General features: G+C 41.8%; 1 protein-coding gene and 1 non-coding gene across 2 annotated transcripts; both read right to left on the bottom strand.

Moving 5' to 3' along the window:
• Positions 1–2128: 2128 nt before the first annotated feature.
• On the bottom strand, positions 2129–2293 carry LOC6535354. The gene has a single exon (XR_005561877.1). It is a non-coding gene; the product is annotated as a U1 spliceosomal RNA (small nuclear RNA).
• Positions 2294–6614: 4321 nt separating this feature from the next.
• Positions 6615–10471, bottom strand: LOC6535356. Its single transcript, XM_002095971.4, has 2 exons — positions 7190–10471; positions 6615–7075 (listed from the first exon to the last, which is right to left on the bottom strand). Exons 1-2 carry the CDS (start codon positions 8623–8625, stop codon positions 6859–6861), a joined length of 1653 nt encoding a protein of 550 aa, XP_002096007.1. The 5' UTR covers positions 8626–10471; the 3' UTR covers positions 6615–6858.
• Positions 10472–10496: the final 25 nt, after the last annotated feature.

The following is a 10496-nucleotide window of genomic DNA, read 5'->3' on the forward strand; positions in this document are numbered from 1 at the left end:
TGTGAACGACGTGCCATTATCGGAAACAAGTTCGTCGGTAAGCCGTGTGTGTCAAATAGTTGGCGAAGAACCTTAATTGCGCCGTGCGCAGATGTTGAGGGGACTACTGTAACCTCGAGCCATTTGGAGTATGAGTCGACGACCGAAAAGAAATTTCTACCTTGAAAGGGTCCATCAAAGTCCACGTGTAAACGCGACCAGGGACGATTCCCAATGATTCCCAATATTGCCGCCTGTGGTGGCTGATTCCTGTTTTCCTGACATGCTATAAAGTTCTTTACAGATGACGCGGTTATAGCATCGATGTTGGGCCACCAAAATTACAATCCCGTGCCAATGTGCGCAGTGCGTAATTGTAATTGTTTGCGTGCTAGAGCCTTAATTTTTCTTAATTCTTGGGTGAGCTGAATGTAGCGCTTCTAAGATGGATGACCTCGCTCTTGGAGATATAACTGCTGTGTACTCTTTTGTTGGTATATAGTCTTTTACCAAGCTCCTGTTCAGATTTTCCCATGATCATGATATCATCGAAAAACAGAAATACGCCAGGTATTCCCAGCAGTATGTTTCTCAATGCAGCTTTGAAAAATTCCTGGTGCTGATGCAATACCCAATTGTAGCCTGTTTACCTTAAATGCCCCCATGTGTGTGATGATCGTTTGAAGATTTGCTGAGTGCTCGTCTACAACAACCTGCTGGTTTGCTAGCAATGTATTGACAGCTGGAATTTGGTGGCAATGTGGCTTAATTGCTTTGTATAGTGTTGATTTGTAATCCCCGCAAATGCGGACAAAACCATCCTTTTGGATAACTAGGACAATTGGTGTTGCCCATTCCGAATACTCAACTCAACACCCTATCAAGTTTGAGCCGCCACCTGTGACAATAACCAGAGTCAGATTTCCGATATGTTTTTGATTGTAGCAAATAGAAACATCGATGACTCCCTTCACTGGAATTGGATTCTTCTGGAAATCGTTCAAATCCAAATCGCGTCTATTAGGGTCTGCGTTTCAACACGCCAAGTCAAAAGTTTCGAAACATTCAAGTCCAGCATTTTTGTGTTTTTGATTTCAGCTTACCGTTTTCCCATGTGACAATTGCTCAGAATTTTGAGCGTCTATATTAAATATGCCATGCTTTAATATTAGTCGGTGGTTTATTATATTAAATCGTTACAAAAACTGCCCACTCTAACGCCCACAAACCGTCAGTGTTGAAGACTCTCCTTCTCACTTTCACTAGCTGAGTAACGGGTATCAGATAGTCGGGGAACTCGACTAAAGCGTTCTCTCTTGTTTTTATATGAAACGTCGCAATATCCGGTTCGCTTAAAGCGGAGACGTACAAACCGGAGGTCCTTTCATAAAATTTTGTATGGGGACCGACCAAGCCATCGAGTTTCCGTCGCAATAATCGGACTAACGCTAGCGGAGTCGTTATAACCGGAATCTACTGTACTTAGAAACTAACTTATATAAACTTATAAATTATATAACTTAAACTAACTTATTGTAGATCTAACTTTGAGTTGCATGACCCCTACAGAGTATTTTGTTCTGACTAAAATAGACTTTATTCATTTTCTAATCTCGACTCTCTGCCGCACTTAAAGCAATCAATTCTTACTAATATTTATACTTTTCCTCGTTTCAGTACTCTTTTCTATATCGCTTCTATACTCTCGCGAATCGAGCCGTACGATACTTAGTAAGACTCGCGCATTAAAAGAAAAAATAATATCGATAGAAATTGGAAAGACAAATAATAAAATGAAAAAATTATAAAACTGTGGCTTAGCAGTTTTGGGTTTTATAGCGGGCGTGAAATATAAAAATTTCTATAAAATATAGAAATATAAAAACCAAATAAGAAAATGACAAAAATTTAACACATTTTTCAATAATGTGGGCGTGGCAGTTTTGGGTGGTTTGTAGGCGTTAGAGTGGGCGTGGTAACATGGTCTGCGTCTATGTATTTTAAAACTGCATGCTCTTAATCTCAACTTTCTAGCTTTTATAGTTGCTTCTACTTGTAACGGGTATAAATACAAATTATCATAAATAATCCATATCACATTTTTAAAACCTTTAGATGGTTTTAATTAGGTACGTATTTATTTACCATTGTCGGGACGGCGCGAACGCCATTCCCGGCTACCAAAAATTACACGCACGAGTTATTCACATTAGGAATAATCGCAGAGGTCAACTCAGCCGAGGTGCAATGGCCAAGCCTCACTCCGGAGGAACCGCCTTCGTGATCACGGTTAACCTCTACGCCAGGTAAGTATGCCTTGCTCAACTAGGCAAGGGAGTATCCATGAGGACGAACCTAAAACAAGTTGGGAATTATTTTGCTGAATATAAGCAAAAACTCACCCCTGGACTGAATTACACTGGAGTCGGAAAAGCGATTCCTGTACTTTTCTTAACTGTATTTATACCCGTTACTCGTAGAGTAAAAGGGTATTCTAGATTCGTTGAAAAGTATGTAACAGGCAGAAGAACGCATTTCGGACCATATAAAGTATATATATTCTTGATAATGATCAGTAGCCAAGTCAAACTGGAACAGCATGCAGACTCATTCATATACGCAGCGCAAGTTGGTCGATTAATGTTGCCACGCCCACTCTAACGCCCACGAACCGTCCATATTTATTAATTTTTGTTTTAGTCTTGTAAATTTCGATCGATTTGCAGAACAACTTTTTGTCACGCCCACAGACCGCCAAAACTGTCAGTGTAGGAATTTCTCCTTCGCACTTACAATAGCTGAGGAACGGGTATCAGATTGTCGGTGAACTCGACTATAGCGTTGAAACATCTAGGAGCAGCATTATACCAAATTGGTATGCGTTAACAACTCTTCCCGTGCTATATCTTAGACACCCTCGACGCCTGTCCCATGTGATGGCCGCATTTGCCTGTTGACTGGCAAATTATAATGAGGGCTGGTGGGTGGATTAGCGGCCGGGGGCGCAGCGGATGGGAGTACAGTAACGGCAGGAGACAAATTTGCAGCCCTACTACAATAGTTGCCTGGCAACTCGGCCGTCAAATCCACTCCGAGCACACTTCACGCACCAATTAAGTTCAATTTTCGATAGAATAACAAAGCGCACTCTGCATTCCCTGATCCATCGCATCGGATTCCATCTGGGAATTTTGCTGCCCTTGGTGCGCATGGAAATTGACTTCATTTGCTGTTAAAATATGTCGAGGGTGCTGCGCTCGCTATTACGTGTGTGCCTATCCGATTCGCATTGGAGTTGGGGTCGGGATCCGGATGGGCGGGCATGGGGTAATCCCGGCAGTGAGGACTGTTTATGACGAAGAGCCAGCGGGCGGCATTATAAGCACATTAAATTCTGAAGGCGCAGTTGGGGCATGTCTGAAATGTTGACGACTCCCGGGCGGCGGGTCGCAAGTGGTTTTTATGCGCATGTATTAATATTGAATACCATTAGGGGCACTCGAACGCACTCGCCACCCTTATCCGTATTCCTGCGAACGTGAGGTTCTGCCCTTGGGTCGATTCCCGAACTGTCAGCCAGCTCAAAGTCAAATCAATCCGGGAGGGGTGGGCAAACTTGAAAGTCTGCGTCTGGACTCAATGCGGCCGCGTTTGGACTGCGTTTAGTGGCATAATTTTTATTTTTATGGTGGCAGTCCTTCCAAATGCCCCATACTAGCCCACACTGAGGAAAATTTTAGTGCACGTTAAGGGGTATGTATTATTTAAGATATGTAGTTGCACAATCGTAGCCGATCGAGAAAATGTTTTTATTATACCCGTTACCCGTAGAGTAATAGGGTACACTAGATTCGTTGAAGAGTATGTAAGACACACAAACCGCCGAAAGCTGCAACGCCCACACTTTTGAAAAATGTTTTGATATGTGTTAACTTTTTTGTTAGTTTTGTAAACTTTTATCGATTTGCCAAAATACTTTTTGCCACGCCCTCCGTAACGCCCACGAACCGCCATAAACTGCCAGTGTTGAAATTTCTCCCTTTCACTTCCACTAGCTGAGTAACGAGTATCAGGTTATATCTGAACAGGATTTTATTTTGCCACATTAAATTTGGAATACTTGGATTGAACGAAATTTGTTGCCTAAATATATACGTAAAAAAATCTCTAACTAACTAAATCACGTTTGCGGTAAAAGTATAAAATCTAAAAAGTTTGCATTACGCATGCCGTTCCCGGAGATGTAGCGGCAGTAAAAGTTTGTTTCACAACGTTGCCACGCCCATTATTGGTTGCACCCCAAAATGTTGAAATTTTTATGATTGGTTTTTAATTTATGTATTTTTTGCCTTTAGAATTAGAATTGGTTTAGATGGATTTGCGTTTACCTGCAACACATTAAATTACATTTCATATCAAAGTTTTGTCTGATCATTGCTAGTTTCTCTCAGTGAAGGTGTAAGGCGAGCGGGTATGGTAAGAAGTTGCCTTTCGAGTGCGGCCCTGCACAATGTGTTTTTTATGGGCTTCAGGGGCCCCGTTTTATGTTTCATCTTTTCAGGGCACCTCTTAAGCAGCCCGTCCTCATGCGCCGAGTACTTTTCTGGCCTTTGTCATTAATGCCAGTTTTTCCCGTCGCGCCCCATAACTGCTACATTTTGTGTGCTGTTTCTGCTCGGGCTCATTAGTCGGAACTGAAATCTACTGAGTCGAGCCGAACTGAGCTGAGTTGCGATGAAGTCTCAAGGATACGAATGCGAGAGAGTCTGATTTGGGGCTGAATAGATTTGTGTGCGGATTTCATATTCATAAGGCGCATTTGTTCATCGGACTAATTAAACTTTTGCCGCCGTTTCTGGGAACCATCCAACTGTTTAAACATTCCCCAGGCAGACAGACCACACTTCATGAATGGCTAATTAGTTGCTGAGAGACAAAACCGACTCCAGCATCGCATCGGGAAATTGCCTAATCATGATTTTGGCATAATTTTTAAAAGCTTCTCCGCTCGCCAAACGTAGTTGAAAGGCTTTCAACCCTTGTAGGCCTCGAAATGGAAATGGTTTCCGTCCGAGGAAATTCTTTGTCTGCCCATCAAAGTCGTGTGGCATTATTATTATTAATCAGAATCCCTGTTTCGAGCCCAGCTTAAGCCGATTCCGATCCGTAACCGAATCAGACAGGCTGCTGAATTTACAAAAATTAATTTATGACACGCCGCGGCACATTTTCCATTTTTTGAGCGCATACAAAACGTGCCATGATTTTTATCTGCACCCAAACTGCTTATCCGTCCTCCCCTCGTACATATTATTTTTAATCCATTAAACAAATGCCACGTTACGAGGCCGTCGCTTCGTTTTCGTTATCGGCAAGGAAATGGAAAATGGGAAACAGGCAGAAGGGCCTATGATTTTCTCGCCCGTGTCATGGGCTTTCCTGCGAGGGTAGATACACTCGTATCTGTCTGAAGCAACGCCTTCGCTTCGCGTCATGCAATCGGAGATTGTTTCTAGTTTTTTCTGTATTCCTCTCTTTCCTCACTTCACGCTGATACAAAGGTACGAACGGCCTAATGGCATTTGCGGCAAATCATTAATATCAATTGGGACAGATACTCGCACAGAATCGATCCATCTGCCCACATGTAGGATTGTCCAGATGCACTTATGATATTAGCACAATCCAGGAATGCGGGTCTCTTTTTTCTGCCACCAGTGAAGTAAAGGTATTTACGTACAATGATCTAATCGAATTAGGTTTTATCGGCAATCTGACAATTAGGCCATTGCATGAAGGCATAGACCATGTCGTCTATGTTGGACTATTTTTCATTTATTACACATCATTCAACTTTTCACTTTATATGCATTATCATATAATTTTAGGGTAGAGAGCAGCAAAGGGATTGAATAGATTACCAAAGCGCGTATAAGATATTCTGAGTTTTCCCCTCTGACATCAACACATTTTCCTCGGATTTAAAGCTTATAACGATTTACAGCTCAGGAGCACAAAGCTAGTCTGCGGCACTTCCTTCCCTTTGCCTGCTCCCCCGCCCCAGTAGACGTCAACCCACCCTCCCCGGAGCGAGAAAATTCAGGCGAACAAAGCAATTTTGTGGAATTACAAGAGCGTCTCTAATTGTTAAGTAAGCATAATGTGTGCAACATATGGCCGAGAGACTTGCCGGACTTTTACAGGGCCCCCGACTCCCTCCTCCCTTTCGGTTCTCGGGATGGGATGTGCCTGGGAAATTAAGGCAGCCACAGCCTGCAGGGCACCAAAAAACAGATATCCAAACTGAAACGAACTAATAATGTGGCAAAGCGGTCGCAAAAAAGGTCTCTGCGCTTGTGTGTATTAAGTCACATGTCAGCCGTAAAAATTGCAAAAATATTTTATTGAGCATGTGGCACGTCAAGATGTGGCAGTTCAGATGGCGTTTTTGCGCCCTCCTCGCCAACTGGAACTCATTAAAGCCAAATAAAAGCATTGAACTGTGCAAACTTCCACAGAATCAAGACAAGTGTCTTTAACAAGTTCTTTAACAAGATTTAGAGCAGAACAAGCTAGTATAATTGGGTACGTCATCAGGCCGCACCTTTAGATACCTACATATATCTCTGTTTAAACTCCGTTAACATTTCGATTTTATTGGAACGTAATTTGATACCTCTAGCAGTGATTTTAGTTGTGTCTGCTGAAATACTTTGAATATGAATATTATAAATAATCTTATGAATAATCAGTGGATTATTTGTCCACAGTTTCTTGCAGGGGGCCTGCTTTCTCGAAAGCAATGGAAATGTGCTGAATTCTCGGTGTCGTATGCATATCTATAACTGTATATTGTACACGTCGGTGAATAAAATATTTCTACGGAAGTTCCTCGTACAGCTCACAGCTCTCGTACACGTTGCAATTTCTTGCCGGAAGTGGTAAGGGATAATCGCTGGAGGGCGGAACAGAAGGAGCCCTATCCCTGGGTGGGCTAATATACTTGTTCGACTCCGTGGGGCGGTGATTCGCTTGCTCCAGGTAACGGTGATAGGCAGTGACATATTCGTTATTGTCGATAGTCGCAATCGGACCTCTGGGGAAGAGGGAAAGATGAGTGGTTTTAAAATCAGTTTTATTTAGTAGAGAGGAGCTATTTTTAAAAGACGTATATATGTGCTGCCACTTATGGGCTCTATTGAATACCTACTCCACTTGCTCATACGGGTCCTTTTCGAATCTTCGTTGAATCAGCCCCATCGTGTTCGACTCACGCTGCTTACTGCCGCGCAACCAGGATGGCTTCAGTCGCAGGGTCCCGAAGACAATGAGCATTCCGAGGAAACTGCCGATGAAGAGAAGACCAACTCCTAATCCAATGACCAGTCCGCTGTGGTCCTCGAACCAGGAGACCTGTGCGGAGATCACACATCTCATTCTCTGGTAAGAACAACAGTTTGATTGGGAGGTAAAATTCTCGCCTAATATCACACAGAAAAATGTGGGTGTGGAGCAATCCGATTCGCAGATCTCCACCAGTAAGCCGTCCTGGCACGACGAACTTTCTGGATCTGCAGTTGCAACCGAATCGGTGGATATTCTTGAGCATACCAGATCCTGGCAAAATTCCTCTTCGCAATTTGACGATGGTGTTGTTGATACCGTTGACTCTGCAGTATATAATTCCTCCGTGGATGTAGTTGGTGATGTTGATGTGGATGATGGTGGTAAAATTTCTATGGATGTATGTATAGTTTCTGTTGTGGTGGTGCCTACTACTTCTGGAGCCATTGCCGCTTTATCCAGGTTAGTATATATATCCACAGCGTTTTTCGTTGTCTCAGGATCGTCCAATTGATATTCATAGTTGTCTGTCTTCCGAGTTACGCCCAAGTCCAAGTGATGCAAAAATGTATGTGTTGGTTTCAGGATTTCCCACTCGATGTGGTCCAACCCACAGTTCTTTAGAATAAGTTGCTCTAAGGCAGGAAGATTGTTAAAATACTCTTTAATAAGGCTTTTGTCTAAGTGTGTCCCACTCAGATCTAAATATTTCAACTGGGTGAAGTTCCGGGATCCCAAAAAGTCGCACACCGAATACGTTATTTTTGCGCCTAATGACTGGTGTATTTCCGCACTGATTAACGATTCAGCCACAGCTGAGAGGAATCTAAGTGGCCTAAAGTTATTATTTTTATTGACTAGAGTAAAGTTCTGAAGCTTTTGAAGACCTTGGAGGGCAGATTCAGTTAAATTTTCCAATTGCACATTTATGAGCTGTAGGCTTGATATGTTTACAGTGCTTTCCTGGTCAAAAGCACCATCGTTGATATGAACTATAGTGGAGTTTTCGATGGAAAGGCTTTGCAATGCAAATCTTCCATAGAAAAAGCTCTGGTAAAGTGTGTTATTTTCGAATCCATAGTTAGATATAAATAGCGATGTGTCACATCCATTTCCCAGATGTTTCGAATCCTCATCGTTATCGGAGAAGTCCACATTAACCAGGATCAGCAGAAGCGCAAAGGAGAAAACGGCCGGCAGGATGATATATTTTAGCCATCGCATCCGACGAGGCTGGTATAGCCGTTCCGGTTTCTTTGTCTTTTCCTCAATGACCAAATCAAAGGACTTGGACTTGAACATACTATTGGTGTATATTTTCAGAGGTGTGGAATGCTCGCACCTGCCGTGCCGAAATCAAACTGACTGCCATTTGCATAATTTCATTAGGCGAATTAGTTCCGCCTATTATCTGATAATGCTTTATTCCTCAGTGATAAGATTGTCATTGATATAAACTAAAGTCGGATAAGCGCTATGTGCACCGTTTTCCAAACATAGTCATAGATGTGGCTGGCTGCCATAATTCTAGTTGCTAATTAAATCGAATAATTATACATTAAAGTTCCCATAAACGCATTAAATTAAGAAACATAATAATATAATGTTTGATATCGTAATTCTAGATAGTTGAGTTCCACTAATTAAATCAAAAATAATACATTCTAGTTCAACTATCTGTGTCAATAATAAGACATTAAATTGACATTGACTGAATATTGCCATTATAAAAGGGTTGAACGAAAAGTTACACATTTGAAGATTTTTCTGTTCCTTCTAAATATGGGTTTAATCAGTTCACATGTACTTTTATTTCGAGTGTGAAGCCCATCAAGCCCATCATCTTGACGGCATATTCAGCGACTTGTATTCAAATGTATCCGATGGACTTGAATTGGGAACCCTTCCGTTTGAAGCATTTCGTATTCGGCATTTAACTTGTCGTTAGGGTAAATTTATAAGCATCAGAAACGCTAGCGTAAGCAGCTGTCTAATTTTCCCCTCATTCCCCGTCAACTCCCATTCCCAGATCCACCCCCATACCAATCTCGGTTTCCCTGTTCCGGCATCGACATCACCATCGTAGTCGACGGAGGACAGGGGACGGAGGGCGGCAGGGTCTGGTTTGGCCACGCTGTATTGTCTCCCCTCGACGGCGTTTGTTGGGCGGCGACGCCGACTGCATTTCATTGAGCGTAATTCCGTTGCTAATGATTTTTGGCACACGTAGCGCTACTTTCGAAATTAATGCGCTATAAAACAGCAGCGTAAGACCGACCAAGACACAAGACTGGCCTGCCAGAATTTAATGAAACTCTTGTTTCAATTGCTTTTGCACAGTTGGGGTACAGGGAAAACAATGAGTTTAAGACAAAGGAACTTTTTAACATTGTTCTGAACAAACTTTTTAGATATACCGGCCAATGGTATACTTAAGTATTGCCATATAATTGTACTGTAAAAATATAAGTTATGGAGTGACGTAAAATCTTCCCTGATACAGTTGAAATGCAACATTATTAGGTCAAGTTACCCGTTTCTCGTAGAATAAAAATATCAGGAAAAATAGTATCAGGTTTCTTTAAAAAACAGTGATCAGGTGGAAGAAAGCGTTTCCAACCCTTTAAAATCTGTATGTGTATTCTTGATCAGGATCATTGTCATCATCAGTCAATGTATCCGTCTGTCCGCCCGTTTAATTTATCTGAATAAAATACCAAATTAGAGATGTATGTGGTTATATTTTTTCTGTGCATCACTAACATCCCTTTTCACCAGGAACTTTGCCACGTTTTCCCTTACTGATAACGGAACTTACTATACATGCGCACAGATTTCGTGGGTTGAGTTTGGTGCTCTGCGTTCACTTTCGCGGTTTTGTTTTGCGCTGCATATATTTCCATATTATTTTCCCTGATGATGGCATCGACGCACACACTTCGACGATGATGTTTCTGTTTGAGAATAATCTAAATCGGCATTCAGTTATGTATTAAGTTCTAGCTTTCATCCCAACCGATCCATAATACATATATTCGTGCATATAATATGCACAAAATTTTAACCACAATTCCCTCGGCCAAAACGTGCCTCAGATAAAAGATATTAATTTTAAATTCTGATGCAGATCAACTAATGTCAAAGACTTTTTTGTAGTAGTTTTCTGTAAATTT

Source organism: Drosophila yakuba, chromosome 3R (genome assembly GCF_016746365.2).
Source record: "Drosophila yakuba strain Tai18E2 chromosome 3R, Prin_Dyak_Tai18E2_2.1, whole genome shotgun sequence".
Classification (NCBI taxonomy): domain Eukaryota; kingdom Metazoa; phylum Arthropoda; class Insecta; order Diptera; family Drosophilidae; genus Drosophila; species Drosophila yakuba.